Genomic DNA, 17,933 nt, shown 5'->3' on the forward strand with positions numbered 1-17,933 from the left:
TAGGATAGGGATTTGCACAAAATTTGGTAGCTGTACGAGGTTGAGAGGGTGCTGAAGTGTGTCTGGGGGATAGATGGGTGCTATATAAGGTGTGTCTGGGAGGAGGGAAATTGAGACAGTTGAATTTATGGGGTTATGTAAGAGAAGATGGTGGTAGGTGTGGGAGGCCTTGTGGGAGTTTGGGGGTATCTGGGGGCAGCTGTGTACAGTGGAAGCTGGGACCTGTAGGGCAGAGAGCTTTGGACCAGTATCAGGGCTCCCTGTTATCTGTCTTGACTTCTGCTTTCCCCACTCGAATCCAGTAGGGGAAGTAGCAAGACAGGCTGCTTTAGCTGCCTTCTCAGCAGGGGGCCACAATTGTCTCTGGGGGCAGTGAGCCTTCATTTCAGGCAATTTTTGCAGCCCTGGTGAATGGGTAACATTCAGTCTATACTGCAGGAATGTGTGAGGATCAGCCTGGATACATGTCACATGAGATGCATGAAGCAAAGTGAATAAGGAAGTGTTATTTACTCCTTCACAGAACACAAGAACCAGGGGCCACCCAATGAAATTAATAGGCAGCCAGTTTAAAAAGTAAGGAAGTATTTCTTCACACAACACACAGTGAACCTGTGGAGCTTGTTTCCAGGGGATGTTGTGAAAGCCAAAACTATAACGTGGTTAGAAAAGGAATTAGATAAGTTTATAGAGGATAGGTCCACCAATGGCTATTAGCCAAGATGGTCAGGGATGCAACCCCATGCTCTGGGTGTCCCTAGCCTCTGAATAAGCTGTGCTTGGACAACAGGGGGTGAATCATTCAATGATTACCTGTTCTGTCATTACCTCCAAAGCACCTGGCCACTGTTGGAAGACAGGATACTGGACTAAATGGACCATTGGTCTGACCCAGGCTGGCCTTTCTTCTGTTCTTATGCTTGATCAGCCAGCACATCTCTTAACTGCTGGTTATAATTTTAGGCTTACCAACCTTGAAACTTTAACTCCTATCAATTCATATTTTTCAGGGAGAAATGTTCTTTGAAAACATTAGGGGAATTTATCTTGGTGAGAAATTATTCACTTTAATGTACTCCATGTCTTATGATCTCTGTTCTGAGAAACTTTTAACCATTTTATATGTAGACTAAATTTTATAACCCATTTTTCCATTTAGGTTTTTAATTGAAAACAAAAGTGTGCATTTCATTTATGGAGTGTTCTTTGTTTTCAGAAACAAGATACTGGTCAGGTTTTGTTGGATATGGCCTATAACCACTTGGGTGTAACAGAGAAGGAATATTTTGGTTTACAACAAAGTGAAGAGTCAGTAGATTCCCCTGTAAGTATAGTGTTAAATGTTAAGAAATATATTTTAAAAGTTCTTTTTAAGAAATTCATCTAATTTTTCATTTCACAGCGATGGCTCGAATCAAGCAAACCTGTTAGAAAACAGCTTAAAGGTAAGATACTTCACATAAAAATCTAACTTTTTCTGGCCTGAATGCCTCTTCTGCCTATATCGTTGATTAGAAAAAACATAATTCTCAACTTCACTTTTGGGCATAAACAGTAGACTTTTTGGCAAAACTTCTCACAGTTCTTACTACTGGTTAAGCTTCAGTAGTGGTAGCTGCTCCAGTGTAGATTAGGTACTGTAGGTCACCAACATTGTTATCGCTCTGTCCTCTAGCCCTGGTCTGAGCAAAGTTAGACAACACAGTAGTGAAAATAATAGCTGTCTGGTGACCACTGTACATTACTGTTCCCACTGACATCCGCAATAGAGGGGAGGGATTTTTGACAAAAAGCCTTTTAAGTAGTTGATGGGGAAAGAGTGTAATGGTTTCAAATATGGTTTTTAAACCATTTCAGGTAAAGCTCTTAGTCTGGCCAGAGTGGAGCAAAATTAGTCTATAGTGTTTGAACTCAGTCTTTTAAAAAAAAAAAAAAAAAAAGTACAGGGCATAATTGTTTTTAGCATGAACCATTTATAAACAATTTCTGGTAACAATTTTTTTCTCAGTGCAGATGTAGCCAAAGCTACATAATCACTAGTGAAATTGAAACACAAATTCTGTTTTTGATCTCTTGATTCTAGCTCATTTTGTAGCTTGTGTGTGATTTTAAATAAGGTTTAAAAGTTAGTTATGCATAATGATTGTTAAAGCTTTGTTACTGTTTATTTTTCACAAGAGGAAATATAGAGGATTCTCTAAATTTTCCTGATATAACATTCCTGCTTGTCTTTTGAGATACTTGCATCAGGTGTATTTTCCTCTTTAAGACTTTTCTCTTTTAATACTAGAAGGAATGGAATGTACTTTTTTCCAACACAAATTGCTGTGTTAAAAATGGCACTGTTAAAAATATAAAAGAAGGTAACTGAATAGACCATGCTGATGACTGCTTCATGAACAAGATTGTTTTTCAGAGAAGGATATATGTGTGTGTTCTTGCTCTGAAAGTAGCAAAAGACTTAACAATATAGTGGGAGTGTGGGAGTAGTGAATAGATATATTTCATAATTTCTTCCCATGTCAAAAAAAGAAAGTAAACCAGACTTGTCATATTATGTGGTTATTTTCTGTTGTTTTTCTATAAATTTTACAGAAATAAACCAAAAATAGAAATATTGATTTTCTTTTGTAAAACATTGTAGGAGGTTTTCCCTGCACCATCCATTTTCGAGTAAGATTTTTTATACCCGATCCCAACACACTGCAGCAAGAACAAACCAGGTAACTTTATTTTCAAAATGTACATCCATCAACTAAGAATTCGTAACATTCTTTTTTTATTTTCTGTTAGACTGCAATTTATTCTATATATTTATTCTGAAATATTTTTAATATAAAAGGTGTGGGGATTTGCTATTTAAGTAAAATGTTTAGTATTGATATAGTGTTATAGGTGTGTGTGATGCTATGCAACTGGTTATAGGGCACAGACTGAATAGTTCCTGCCACATAGAGCTTACTTTCAGAAGGTATAGGCATATAGTTTAATGTGACACTGGGTGTCACAATTAATGGGTTAATTGCATCTCTGACCCTGCCTGGTCTTTCGGAGTATACCCTGAGTGTTGACCTCTGGCCTCAAACTGTCACTTCTGTCTTGAGGTGGTATCATATGATTCTCCTATGCTCAGAGTGGGCCATGAGTTGCAGTCCCCTGTGTATCACCCATGACTTACCTCAGCAGGTCAGTGATCAATGGCTCCATGTCTAGTTGGCAGCCAGTATCAAGCGGAGTGCCCCAAGGGTCAGTCCTGGGGCTGGTTTTGTTCAATATCTTCATAAATGATCTGGAGGATGGCGTGGACTGCACCCTGAGCAAGTGTGCAGATGACACTAAACTGGGAGGAGTGATAGATGCGTTGGAGGGTAGAGATAGGATACAGAGGGACCTAGACAAACTAGAGGATTGGACCAAAAGAAATCTGATGATGATCAACAAGGACAAGTGCAGTGTCCTGCACTTAGGACAGAAGAATCCCATGCACTGCTACAAACTAGGGACCGAATGGCTAGGCAGCAGTTCTGCAGAAAAGGACCTCGGGGTTACAGTGGACGAGAAGCTGGATATGAGTCAACAGTGTGCCCTTGTTGCCAAGAAGGCTAACGGCATTATGGGCTGTATAAGAAGGGGCATTGCCAGCAGATCGAGGGACATGATCGTTCCCCTCTATTCGACATTGGTGAGGCCTCATCTGGAGTACTGTTTCCAGTTTTGGGCCCCACACTACAAGAAGGATGTGAAAAAATTGGAAAGCGTCCAGTGGAGGGCAACAAAAATGATTAGGGGAGTGGAACATATGACTTACGAGGAGAGGCTGAGGGAACTGGGATTATTTAGTCTGCAGAAGAGAAGAATGAGGGGGGATTTCATAGCTGCTTTCAACTACCTGAAAGGGGGTTCCAAAGAGGATGGCTCTAGACTGTTCTCAGTGGTAGCAGATGACAGAATGAGGAGTAATGGTCTCAAGTTGCAATGAGGGATGTTTAGGTTGGATATTAGGAAAAACTTTTTTACTAGGAGGGTGGTGAAGCACTGGAATGCGTTACCTAGGGAGGTGGTGGAATCTCCTTCCTTTGGGGTTTTTAAGGCCAGGCTTGACAAAGCCCTGGCTGGGATGATTTAGTTGGGGATTGGTCCTGCTTTGAGCAGGGGGTTGGACTAGCTGACCTCCTGAGGTCCCTTCCAACCCTTATATTCAGTGATTCTATGACTGTAGTATGACTAACTCCCTGTAGACTTTTCCACTGAGCCTCTCTCTGGGTATGTCTGTGCAGCAGCTGGGAGGTATAATTCCCAGCTTGGGTAGACAGACATGTTCTAGCTCTGTTGGAGCTACCATGCTAGAAAGAGGAGAATAGCCACAGCAGCTCAGGCTAGCTTTCTGCATACAATCCTGTCTGAGATCCTAGGTACATATTTGGGCAGCTTACCCAAGCCACCATACACATGCTGCTATTTTTAGTGTATTCCTGAACTGGGAATTTCATCTTCCAACTACTGTCAACTTTTCTCCCTGTCAAAGCTTACTATCTGCTCACTGGTCAGCCTCTGGCAACTCAGCGCTTTCGTAGGAATTGAGCCACTTTTTAAAACACTGTTTATAACTCTTCGATCTGGTAACTCCTAGCTTTGGCAGAACAAGGTTTGCAACTGGTTATAGTCAAGAGACAGGATCCTAGAACCTAACAGCTTACCGCATTCTTTCAAGTGTGTGCTTGGGTGTTCTTATGTGGGAAGCCCCCATATCACCTTCAGACAGACTCCATTGATTTTGAGCACTGTCGATGTAAAATAAACATGCTATCACCCCTAGTACAAGTTAGGTCAATAAAGTCATGCAGGAAATTCTAATAATCAAATATACAATAACTTCCCCTCACTGATCCAGTCGCATACCATGTTTGTAAAATTGTGACATCTCAGTATTCATAACTTTATATTACATATCAGCTCTGTGTGTGTCACACAAGGAAGGTGCAACATATGCAGTATGAGGAGTGTTGATATGAAAAACATGAATCATGGTGGCCTTTAGCGTACAAAAAAATCATATGGCCTTTTGTTATCAAAACAGCCTGTTTCATAAGGTAATTTATTGTACTTCTAAGGACCATATATGACTTGTGTTACAATTTCAACAAGACTTTTGTAACTGCGGTGTTCTGTTATCTTAAGAAAGCATCTTACTAGAAATCAAGGAATGGGAAAGGGCTGCACATCCAAAAATCAAATACACAATTTAAAATAGGGTATAGATTTGCCTGAAACAAATAACTCTCCTCCAAAAATGAGAAATGTTCAACTAATTAATTGCTGTTGCATGCATCACTGACTCAGGTCCCCACACTTCACTGAACACAAGTACTATATGCTTGTTACAAACAAAGGGCCTATTTCTAAATACACTGTCATGGAAGATTGAGATTTCCGCAATGGAGTGCTTGCAGGATATGCTTGCTCCTAGTGCTTGTTTACATGGAAAGTTAGAGCTTAGCAATCCAGGATGTGATTTTATAGTGCACCAGCTTGCTGTTCACTAACTCAGTGGTTCACAACCAGGGGTACACAGCTTTTTTAGGGTATCCGTGAGCCCTGAGCTTCCCCCTGCCCTGCAGACCTAAAGCCAGGAGCCCCCTCGCCCTGTGGGACAGAAGCCTGGAGCCCCTTGCCCCCCGGGGCAGAAGCTCCGGCGCCCCTCCCTGCCCCTTCCCCGGCCCCGGCGGCTGGAGTCCTAAGTCCTGCTGTGTCTGAAGCTCAGAGACCCAGCCTCCCCTGCCAGGCCCTGGAATTTTTATAGCACATTAGGGGGGCCTCAGAAAGAAAAACCTTGAGAACCCCTGCACTAACTGGCCCCAGGGATTCTGCCACTGCACACTAAAAACCTGTAGTTAAAGCAGTAAATGCTTCCAGGAAGTATGCATTCAAGCCATTCTTTCTCTTTCAACTAAATATAATAATTTTTAAAAATAAAGGTTGCACAATTAAGTTTTTGCATCTCCTGACTCTTACTTTAGAGCTTCTATAGCAACATTGATTTGGCCAGTTTGAACACATGCAGTAGTTTATTTTTTCCTCATTATAGGGAGAGCTAGTAGCAACCTCTCTCTTGTCCCCGCCTCCACCATTGTTAAGTTGCTTAATACTTTTCATTATAAAAGATGCTTATAACATTTTCTGAAAAGCTCTAACACCTCTATTGTTTGCAGCAGACCTTTGAAATTCGAGAGGGGGAAGCTGTCTGGTCAGAGAAGTTCCTTTTTTGATCCATTAAATTCCTTTCTGGTTTTATGCAGATGCATTTTAATACAATCTTTAATTAAATTATCACATACTATTTTGTAGTCTGAGACCTTTGCCTCATTCAATGTACAGGATGCATATACAAAGATAAAATTAAGGTTGCACGGGCAACCATAAATCAGGCATTTCAAATGCATGATATTGTAATAAGAAAAGGAGGACTTGTGGCACCTTAGAGACTAACACATTTATTTGAGCATAAGCTTTCGTGAGCTGTAGTACTCCTTTTCTTTTTGCGGATACAGACTAACACGGCTGTGACTCTGAAACCTGATATTGTAATATAAACATTAGTTTTAACTTATTTTTGCATGTAATTATTATAGCTTATCTATTTTGTTGTGTCATTACAGTTACGAAGTACAACATTGTAGCTACTTTTGATATAGGATCCTTAACTTTTTGTAGTTTTTTTACACTTTAAAATATTAATCATGCAGTCTTACCATGGAGCTTATCCTATAAGCACTCTAAATTTTATGAGAACAGTAGAAACCAAGTGTTCAGTGTTATATCCATTGCATGGTTTACAGTAGCACTGAAGCTCTTGGTAGAATATGGGAAATGTTTATGCCACATAGCAATACCACATTAAACCTAATTTCTTAATGTAATTAGAATATGCAATAAATATGTTCTTCACAAATGATGTAATCCTGGGTGACCTTGAACACCTGGAACTTCCAATCAGTGGGCCTTATAGGTGTTCATAGCCTCTCAGGTTTGAGCTAGAATGAAAATAATTAAAGCACAAAATAACTGCCATTTGTAATAAGTAGTAGGAGGAGTAGTTTTCCTTATGTAAGTAAACAATTATACAGTATTCCCACACTAAAACTTTTAAATTACTGATGTGTATGCTCCATGGTAAAAACACTAAAGTGATGTTGAAATCATCCCCAAACCAATCATAATAAACCCAAGAAATTCAGAGTTATGGTTATATAAAAGAATCAAAACATATTGAGATTTGGAAGTGAACAGTGAAGGCACTCAGACAACCTTAACTCAGTTCTATAGTGATGCCATACAATACCCATACAACTATAAATGCATAAGTGTTTGTAGTCCTAGATTAGATTAAACTGATTTTTAAAGACCTATTCATACAAAAAAAATTACTTTTGGTATCACTGTATAGCAAAGCCCTTCTTCAAAATAAACACCATCTCACATTGTTCCTAATGGGAGTGAGGCTAAGTTGCACAAGATTTCAGTGAGTTTTTACTACATGGGAAGTTTTGAAGAATCTGTTTTTGTTACTGAAATCAATAAGGACAAAAATATTTTGTGACACAGAGTGCTACATTTATTAAAGAACCCGTTTTAAATTATTTTTTTTAAGTCACAGACTAAGATTTACTTAACAACTAGGCTGCTGTTGTGCAGAGACCACTGCCTATCATACTGACCGATGTTGTCATATTGTTTCCTTGTACTCCAGTGTCACTCTGTCTGCATCCATTTTTTCTCTCTCGTTTTATAAGCTGTTTCTGATAGGGAGTGTCTCTTTCTTCTGCGTCTGTTCAGTGCCTGTCACAATGGGGTCCTGGTCCATGACTAGGTCTCCCAGGTGCTATGATAATACAAATAATAAATAATAATACTGTGGTTGAATCCCAGTTTTAAGTGCTAAATTTAATTCATCCTTAACTATGGAATTGTAAGCAGTGCTTCCATAGTTAAATGCAGAATTGTGCATCATGCATTTTATCTATGAATCCATTGATTGACAGGTGAAGCATGTATGATTTTCAGGCAGAGCATACAGACTTGATAAATGAATTGTAAATCTTCATGTTTTTGCAGTATGCATTTAATGTGTTTGATAACGTAGTAACGTCATATGGCTGTTCCTTTAAGAAGAGCACACGCTGAGTTTCACCTTAATCAAATAAAAAGTTGGTTCAGCCACCATTGCATTTTTGAATATGCTAACGTCTGTAGAGTTCAGACCCTTTCTAGCTGCCACAACTAAATTGTCCTTTTAAATGTTAATGAATACCAGCTTAGGTGTCATACAAGTAGCTGTCAGAGACTAGAATGTATGAATAAAAAGAAACTATGATAGGATCGAAAATCTTAGTTACCTGTGAATCAATCTTAAATATGAGGGCATTGGAACTACTTTACGAATGAACTCTTTCAACCATAATTTGTTATAAAGATGATGTTTGATCCACAGATTCAACAGATGATTGGATCTCAAATCAGAATTCATGGGAGCTAGGCAAGCCCCATTTTCTAATGGTTTATTCTGCAATTTCATGCAGAAGACTGAGTTAACATTTGATCCCTGGCTCTTGTCTCCTGAGACGAAGTGGGGGCACTTTGGAGGCAGTGCGCTTAGTACGTGAATCTAAGGAAATCTTTCATCATTTAATAGTGACCCTTTAACTTAATTAAAGATTGGAACTGACTTTTAATAGGAACTACAAAAGACCGTAATTCTTGTGAGTGACAGTGAGCATTCACATAGTTAAAGATTTACAGGAATGTCCAAGCAGGCTTATGTACATATAGTTTTTTGTAAATACATGCATATAACTTAAGGTTATATATAGATTTCTTAGAAATTATTAAATCTGATATTTGAACATGAATCAACTCTTCCAAATTCTGTTTTCTAGGCATTTATTCTTCTTACAACTGAAGACAGATATTTTGGAAGGAAGGTAATGAAAAGTTCTTATTGAAGTCATCTTTCTTCAATAGCTGGACATAAAAAGGAACAGTTAAGGAGAAAAAAATCTGTTGGAGTAGATTTTTTGCTATCATAAAAATGTTCTTAATTGAATATTGCTTTACAAAAACAGGCAAATGACAATGTTACTAACATCTATAGAGCTAGTTGGTTCTATAAAGGAGCAACCCGTGTTGTGACTGTGCCAGAGGAAACTGCCTCATTTGAGCTCCAGTGGGCATTGTGCTTCACATAGGTCGTGTGTGGTGGGGGCGAGAGGAGTTGCGGGGTCAAGTGCCCCCCCCCCGATTTCTGCTTGCCGGGTGAGGGAGAGGGGCTCTGTCCTTTTCCTGCTGCACCTGCCCCCTCGCACATTTGGCCCCTATCTCTGGTAGCTAAGCCCAGGCAGAGAGCAGAAGGGGCAGGACGAAGCCACTTCTTATGCTGGCTGAGGGTAGCCGCTCGGGTCACTGCTCTGTGCAGCGCAGCGAGTGCCTGTGAGAACCCTGTTGGGGAGGCGGCAGTGGCCCTTCCCCTCTGTTCTCCTCCCAGGCATGGCTGCTGTGGATATGGACTGAGCAAGCCAGAGCCACCCCCAATGTTCCCTCTAATTTTTTACATCCATGTGTGGAATGAATTTTATGTGTACCAATATGTAGGTGATGTGTGGTGGGGATGGGGCCGAGGGGTTCGGAGAGTGGGAGGGAGCTCAGGGCTGGGGCAGAGAGTTGGGGTGCAGAGGGGTGAGGGCTCAGGCTGGGGGTGTGGGCTCTGGGGTGGATCAGGGGATGAGGGACTTGAGGTTCAGGCTACCCTGGGGCTGCACCAGGGAGAGAGGACTCCCCCCAGCTGTCTCTCATGGGAGCAGCCCAGACCCAGGGGAGAGGCACTTCTCCCCGGCCATGGTAGCTCTGAGGCTGGGACTGGGGAAGAGGCACCTCTTCCCCTGGTCACGGCAGCTCCGAGGCTGGGACCAGGGGAGAGGCGCCTCTCCTCCCCTGCATGGACCTTGACAGCCTGCTGCACCGCTTACAGGAAACGTAGGCCTCCCCACTCCTGGCACATTTCCAGCTTGCTTGGTCCCTGTCCCCAGCAGGTGGGCCCGGGCAGGGAGTGGAGGGGGAGGGCTGCTGCTGCCTCCCCAGCTGGGCTCACTCTCAGGCAACTGCTGCTTTGCACAGAGGCAGCGACCCGGAGTGGCCACCTTCAGTCGGCCTGAGAAGGGGCTCCATCCTGCTCCTGCTCAGGCCTGGCTGTCAGGGAGAGGGGTTGAGCGAGCTGGAAGTGTGCCAGGGAGGCGCAGTGGGAGAAAGGCAGAGCCCCTTTCACTCCCTGCAGGTATTCTGGTAAGGTGGGGAGTGCAGGGTGGTCCCTGGGCTGGGTGCAGGGCAGGAGGTCGCTGGGGAAAGCACTGGAAGCAGGTTCTCTTGCCTCTGCTCAGCTGGAGGTAGGGGCATTTCCCGTGCCCCTGGGATCCCCTCCTGTGGTATCTCTGACTTTGTGAGTTTCCTGGGCCAGGGCCAGCCCCAGCCAGGCTCAGAGGCACCTGCTCCTGTGGCCCCAGCCCCTCAGGAACCCATGGAATTGGCTGCCCTGACCCAGGGAGGTGGGGCTGGAAGTTTCTTCCAGAGGCGACACGAGGGGCAATCACATGTCCCTCTATATACGTTGTACCCCCACAGTATCAGGAGGCACAAGTTGTCTGTGCTTCAAAAGTAGATCTCCTTTGCGGAGGGAGTAGCATGGTGACTTGTACCACCCCTTAAGGGTGTGGTGCATGCTCTGCCTTCCATGGCCCGCCACATTCCTCTAACCCTCAGATGGTCCTAGTAGAGAACAGTCGCTGTCCTCAGGAGATTTCATGGACTTCATTTGTACGTAGTCCCTGCTTGGTAGGCATAAGTTAGAAGGCTCCGATGTCCTTCTGTCAGTCTTGTGCATCGATGAAAAAGTCTAAAATGTGGTCCAAACCTTTTACCTTAATTACCTGTTGTCTTTAAAAATTGGTAGCAAGTTCTGTGTAGACTCTAGATCAGAGCTGCATTTGTGCACTTGGCAGTTGACTAATTTTAATGTTCATGTCTCATGATAAAAATACTAGACTGCAGTTATTAAAGTTATATCCAGAGCAAAAAAATCTTTCCTTCCTTTTCCCTTTCCAGAATAAGCATCCAAGGATATGAACATATCCATTTAAGACACGTTATTTCCATTCCATTAATGAGCTGTTACACAACTTGCTTTCATCACCCTACTATGCTATGACTATTGTCTTTTGTTTAAAAAAAAAAGTGAGATTTGCTGAAGATTAATATAAACATTACGAAATACATTGATTGCAGAGAAATGGTTAATATTCTACCTATTTATGCTGTGTGTAAGTGTGTGTGTATATCTCTGTGTATACACACACACATATATAAAAAAACACCTGTTTTTCTCTTTTCTCAGGTTGTTATGCCCTCTTAATTCTGCTGTTGTCCTTGCATCTTATGCTGTACAGTGTAAGTAATGACAGATCTTTCTTGGCTGGTAAAATATTTGACCATCATTGAGCTGTGCTTTACCTTCCACTGAGCTGTATTGATAACTCCAGTGCAGAAGACTTCCTTTACCTATCCTCTTGGATAAAATTGTTACTAAAGTTGATGCATTGTAAAGAAGGATTAAGGAGCTACTTGGAAGGAAAGAATAAATGACCAGTACTGTATACTTGGATGCCTAGGGCAGTTTCACTAGATAGAGGTAGCATCCTCATTAAATCTGTGCTATAGAAAATATTAGATTGATTCAAGAATTAGAAATAATCAGTGCCCTCATTTATGTTCCGTATAAAACTTACAGTATGAATTGGTGTAGAACATATTTTCACTCTAAGGGTTTTTCTACACAGGAACGTCCAGGAAAGCTAATATGAATTAACTAAGGGTGTGAGGAGGTATTTCATAACGCAGTGTATACAGAAGGGCAATTAAAGAGGAGGGAAGGTTTATGTTGCTGGGGGGAGGGGGTGGCTAATGGTACGAGTACAGTGTGCAGACTATAGTATACATGATTTTTCTAGCATATTTGGGTTTTTCCCTTGTATCTATATACATAGCCCTGCCATTTGTAGACAGTGATGTTCCCAGTAGAACAGTTGTTTCCCTCCTTCATTTTCTTTCGTAAGCTACTAGAGTTTCTGTTGCTGCTTGTGCTGCATGTTCATTCTGTGAGCCTCTGGGTTCAGCAAAATACGGGGCATCCTAATAATAAGAGAAAATACTGCCCTAACAAATAAAATACATGTCTATTGTCTTGCTAATAGGGTTCCATTATTTTTACTGAATAGATCATTATTCTATAATGATATATAGATTACTGATCATGGTTTTTATCTGAGAATAGATATTGTAAACTATTGTCATTTCAGTTTTGGATTTTAATTTAACTATCTTCTAAATGAAAACTGAGATTCTGGAGTACAAGATAGCAGCCTTTAAGGGGGAAAAGTTTCTTGCTTGAACTGCCATTGGTTAGCCCAGTTTGACTCATTTCTTGCTAAACTACTATGACTTTTCAGCTGCAATTTCCTCATGCATTATTTCTTGTGTACGGAGGAGATTGATCTTGCGGTTTTAATTGTTGGTTTAAAAACGTGTGGCCGTTGTCTCTGATTTTACATGATGTGTTAAGTTTTATATTTATTTTTACATTTTCATTTCTTTTTCACAGGACTTCTTCTTGTACAGGAAATTATTTCATTTAAGTAGTGGTCTCTCTTTTTTTTCCACATGTAAAATATAATTTATTGTCATAGGTTTTCTTCAGTTTTGTAAATGTTTCTAACCACTCAGTGCTGTAGTTGTGGTAGCCTGGAATAATCATGCTTCTGGAAAACCAGTTTCTATGTATTGCCTTTTCATAGTAGTTTGGCTTTAGTAGTGAAGTTCTAAAATAAAACTGTTCTGATACATTGCCTTTTTGTTATGCTACACTTAGCTTTGTTTGGTGGTGGTAAAAATTACAGGAGAGTAGAACAGTCTGTATGGTTGTCAGGTTAGTTGATGTGACTGTATGATTTATCATGACTACAAAGACTGTTGTTTAGCTATAAGGGACATGCAGATTAATTGTTGTTACTTTTCATGTTGTTGAATTTATGTTGAACATTATATATTGCACACTTTTATATTCAGCACCTCTTGAATTTCTTCTTTCTTAAAAGCAATCACTAGTGAGATGTAATTTTCTTCAAATATTTTAAAATAATTTATTACTCATGAGTTCAATTAAAGAACACGTTTCAAATTCCACATCCTGCCCTATTTTTCTGTTTATGTTGTAAACTAAGATTATTACCCACAAAGTTCTAGAAAGCTAAATGTAATGGATTGTCCTACACAGTTGGCATATCCTCTGCTTTTATTTAAAATCACATGTAGAAGATCTGCTGCTGCTGCTGCTTCTGCTGTCAGTTCTTATAGTAAGGCCCCAATCCAAGGAATAAATTGTTGTAATGAGTGCTTTAAATTGTGATTCATTGTGACTGAGTTCTTCCTCCATATCTTCTAAGCACAGAGGCGCCTCTTTCTTTTCACTCTTGCTCCTAATTTCTCAATGAGTCCGCAGAAGGAGTTGTACAAAGTAGTGCTTACATCTCCAGCCTCCCACCCTTGCTTGGAGAAGCAGGAAGTTTCTCTAGAGTTCTGCTTCCTTTTTCCAAGCAGAAGGTGATGTGGTTGTTTTTTTTTTTGTTTTTTTTTTTTTAAATTTTCTCCGAGCCTGGCTCCATTGTCCTTCACCACTCATTCCTCTCCCACTCTGTAGAAATGACATTCAGACCTTAGGTTACTTGGGCCAGAAGTCCATCAGCAGGATATGTTTGTTTTTTAAAAAACAATAAGACATTGGCACTTGCTATTTTTCTCAGCTGGAAGAAGGGAGTCCAGGAGTGCTTCTGAGACACAGGTAAGTCAGAGGGGTAAGAAAAGTCCATGGCATTGGACCCCCTAGGATGCCAGAGTTAGGTGGTTTCTTTCCCCAGTTGTTCCAGGGAAGGCTTTAGCTTCAGTTCTCAGTCCCTGTGAGTGCTATCTCAAGCCCTGCTTCTTCAAGCTTTTGATCAGGGTTTCTTCCAGAGGGCAGCTCTGACTCCCACTAGCTCTGAAACTGAAATCACAATTAAAATAACAAAGGGAGGGTAGATGAACTCAGGTCGTTTGAATTCCCAAGATATGGAACCAGTTTCCGCTCTTCTATGACTGCCTGAAAATTCCATGTGCTGCATCTGTTCTATTTCAGGCTTTCTCAGTTGTGTGGATCAGGTCAGCGTGGCCTCACATTCCTTTTACACCTACCAATGTCTATCTTCAGCAGTCTAGCCAAGTACATGTTGTGCCAGTCTTTCATGGCAGCAGACCACCCAAATAGCTAAAATCTGCAGGTTAGAGGTAGTTTAAATCTCTCTCCTGCCAGTTTTCTTCCACTGCAGAGCAGTTAGACTATCACTTTTTGGGCCTGCCAGCAGCTCTCAACTTGTCATTTGTATTGCCAGTCTGCCAACTCCACTGGACAATCTGAATGACTATGATCGTGCAGTAAAATGTCAGTGTTAAGGAAGGAGATTGCCCAGTTTTAAAACCATATCATCAGGCCTGTTTTGCTCAGAGATTTTCTTGTTCCCCCTGTAGTATCTCTTTCCTCTGCAAATACATTTTAAAAAAGACACTCCCTGTCCCTTTAAGGGAGGACTGTGCCTCCCCAAACAGCCCTGCTTCTTGTCCCCTGACTGCTCCCTCCCAGGACCCCCCGCCTCTAACAGCCCCCTGGGATCCCACCTCCCCGTTCCCTGTCCCCTGACTGTCCCGACCCCTATCTACGCCCCCACCCCCTGACAGGCCCCCGGGACTCCAATGCCTATCCAACTACCCCCTGCTCCTTGTCCCCTGATTACCCCCCACCCGAACCTCCGCCCTATCCAACAGCCCCCTGTTCCCTGACTGCCCCGAACCCTATCCACACCCCCACCCCATGACAACCCCCCGCCCCCGGGACTCCCACTCCTATCCAACCCCCCCTGTTTCCCGTCACCTGACCGCCTCCACCCCATCCAACCGCTCCCTGTTCCCTGACTGCCCCCTGGACCTTCTACCCCTTACCCAACTGCCCCCACTCCCCGCCCCCTTACCATGCCACTCAGAGCAGCAGAAGCTCGCTGCCATGCTGCCCGGCAGGAGTGGCGGGCCACGGTGCTGGTGGTGTGGTGAGATGAGGCTGTGGGGGAGGGGGGACAGCGGGGAAAGGCCAGGGGCTGGCCTCCCTGGCTGGTAGCTCAAGGGCCGGGTAGGACGGTCCCACGGGCCGGAGTTTGCCCACCTCTGCTTTAAACGGGGTCATAGCCTGGGGCACAAGCAGGTGCTGTCACTGAAGCAGCAGCAGCAGAGCTCTTTACGACTGAGGCTATGCAGCCCAGTAGATTGGAGATTGCTCTACCATAGTTGAGGTGATTAGCTGAAGCGTTCAATAAAATGTGTTAGTATAATATGACTAAAAAAGAAAATAAACCCCAAGGCCTTCCAAGTCCTATGTCTTTAACAGTCTTTTCCCTTAGTATCTTAGAAATAGTAAAAGAGGAGTTTCTTTGAACGTTTTTCAAGCCTTCCACATCAGGATTTACCTTTTCCTAAAGGAAATTTCCAGCCCCAATGGCTTAATCCCAAAGAATTCTTAACAATCCACATCAGACAGAAAATCTCTTGAAATAGTCCCAAAGGAGTTTGTTCATAGATTTTTCAAGACCGCTTCCTTCATCTTTCAATTACATTTGGGCAAATCTACATGCTGGCTGACTGGACATAAATTACATATAAAAGAATGAGAATAATGAAATTCTCAGTTCACTAACAGAAACATAGTCACCTACTCACTCATAATTCTCCATAGTTTTGTCACTTGAGCATCTTTGGATTCCTGGTCTGCTGGGACCTTCTTTTCAAAGGTCTGCTCAAACACAAAGGCTTCCAGCAGCTGAGGTACTGAGCCTGAGGAGCATCGATGTTCCTGAAAGTTCATGGACTTTTTGCTCAAATCTAGAAACTGTCTACAAATCTGTTTAGAGAGACAAGGTGGGTGAAGTAATTTTTATTGAACCAACTTCTCTTGATGAGAGAGACAAGCTTTTGAGCTACACAGAGCTCTTCTTTGGATCTGAAGAAGAGCTCTGTGTAGCTTGAAAGCTTGTCTCTCTCATCAAAAGAAGTTGGTCCAATAAAAGATATTACCTCATCCACTGTGTCTGTCTTCTAATATTCTGGAACCAACACAGCTACAGCAACATTCCAGATTACAAATCTATTTGTCCTTCCTCTTCTCTCCACCCCCCTTCCCAAGTCCTTTTATCTACCTTGTGTATGACCTAAGCCTTTCAACAACCAAGAGAAACTGTTACACACTTTAACCAAGCAGTTAAATTATTTTATACAAAACTAAACCTTGGAGAAAATCTGAATCATTTTTAGGATTACATGGGAGGCCAGGGCCACAAAGCATCCATATCCACTATATATATAGACAGACACACAGGAATTTTTCAGGCCTTTAAATGTTTGTAAAAGATCCTTTTACCTCGTTGAGGACTCTCACAACCGTGTTACTTGTTAGGCATATTATCTCAAGGGTTCCTCCAAGGAATTTGCCACTTGGCTATTTGGTCTTTATTTCATTTGTTGACTGAGCACTATTAAATAGGTGTGCTCTCCTTGTTTAGTATGGCTTTTTGAATGAATGGTTCAGGGTTTTTTTCTTTGATTTTTCTTTATTAAAACTTTTCAGATACATTTTAAATGATCAATGCACATTCAAATGAGAGGTATGTGTCCCTCCCCATCCCATCCCACCCCCCTTGGCTCCATTTCCGTGAAGATTGATTTCTTCACGTTTGTTGAGATTGTTATACTTCTGGTTACTTCCCAGTTACAATGAATCATAGACCATCAGATGCCCACAAGCAGGAAAGATAAAACATCCTAATTATTTTCCATTGTTTGGATAATTAAAAAAAAATGTGGGATGATGCTTGAGACTACTCTTCTACAATGTGTACTAAGCAGCATTTATTACAGTTAATCTCTTCAACTACGGCAGTTGTCTGGAGAGTTGGAGATGCAAGTCTAACCTGTGCCTCCTTGCTGGCCTGACATCAAGGACATCCCTAGCTAGGAAGGAAGCGGGGGGAGGGAGGGGGGGAAGAAAAGAGGAGCCTACATGTTTGGAAGATGAACTAGAAGACCCCAACCTCATAATGAATCACTGAGCAATAGATGCTCTCTTTAGAGAAGGTAAAATTACAATAAGAAACACAAGCATAAATTTTGAAGTAGAAAATTAAGATGTACTATTTTTGGCAATGTAGTCTCTTGTTGACAAGAATATACTTCAAACCAACTTTGGTATGAAAAAACACAAAAAAGCCTCGCTCAGCTTAGCCCAAAAAACCAAAAATATTGGGTCAGAGATTATATGGAAGAGATTGAGAAATCTTAATTGCTGGAAAGGAAAAATAAGTATACTCTCCAGTCAAAACACAGTTGTCTGAAATGTGCATATTTTATTTTGATACCATTATTAAGCATATATTACTTTGGATAAACTGTTCATAAGTTTGTTTCTCTCTAGCCTTAGCCTTTAGTTGTGCACATCTGTGCAGGGTATTGGCCTGGATCTACATTAATGTGTTGCAGTACATGGAATTTTTTCGGTTTGGCACAGTTCATGCAAGTGAGTGGTTTGCTTTCAAAGGAAGAGTTAATGTTTGACAAACATTGTTAAAGTTTGTTTAGATATTTATCATTAAATCCGAATCTTTCTGCCAAGAGTGTGTTTTGTTAACTAGTACAAAAATTAAGCTGCTTTCAAAGGCATTTAGGAGCAAAGGACAGTAGGAACATTACAGTAACCAAGCTAAATT

General features: G+C 41.6%; 1 protein-coding gene across 1 annotated transcript in view; it reads left to right on the plus strand.

Annotated features, from left to right (window-relative positions):
• Window positions 1–17,933, plus strand: part of PTPN3 (protein tyrosine phosphatase non-receptor type 3) — a 192,350-nt gene that overhangs the window by 13,312 nt on the left and 161,105 nt on the right. Inside the window, exons 2-6 of the mRNA XM_074945195.1 lie at window positions 1,217–1,324; window positions 1,403–1,445; window positions 2,645–2,723; window positions 8,934–8,978; window positions 11,438–11,490. Of these exons, the coding sequence (XP_074801296.1) occupies window positions 1,217–1,324; window positions 1,403–1,445; window positions 2,645–2,723; window positions 8,934–8,978; window positions 11,438–11,490 (328 nt within the window). The remainder of the gene's footprint in view (window positions 1–1,216; window positions 1,325–1,402; window positions 1,446–2,644; window positions 2,724–8,933; window positions 8,979–11,437; window positions 11,491–17,933) is intronic.

Source organism: Natator depressus, chromosome 2 (assembly GCF_965152275.1).
Source record: "Natator depressus isolate rNatDep1 chromosome 2, rNatDep2.hap1, whole genome shotgun sequence".
Lineage (NCBI taxonomy): Eukaryota > Metazoa > Chordata > Testudines > Cheloniidae > Natator > Natator depressus.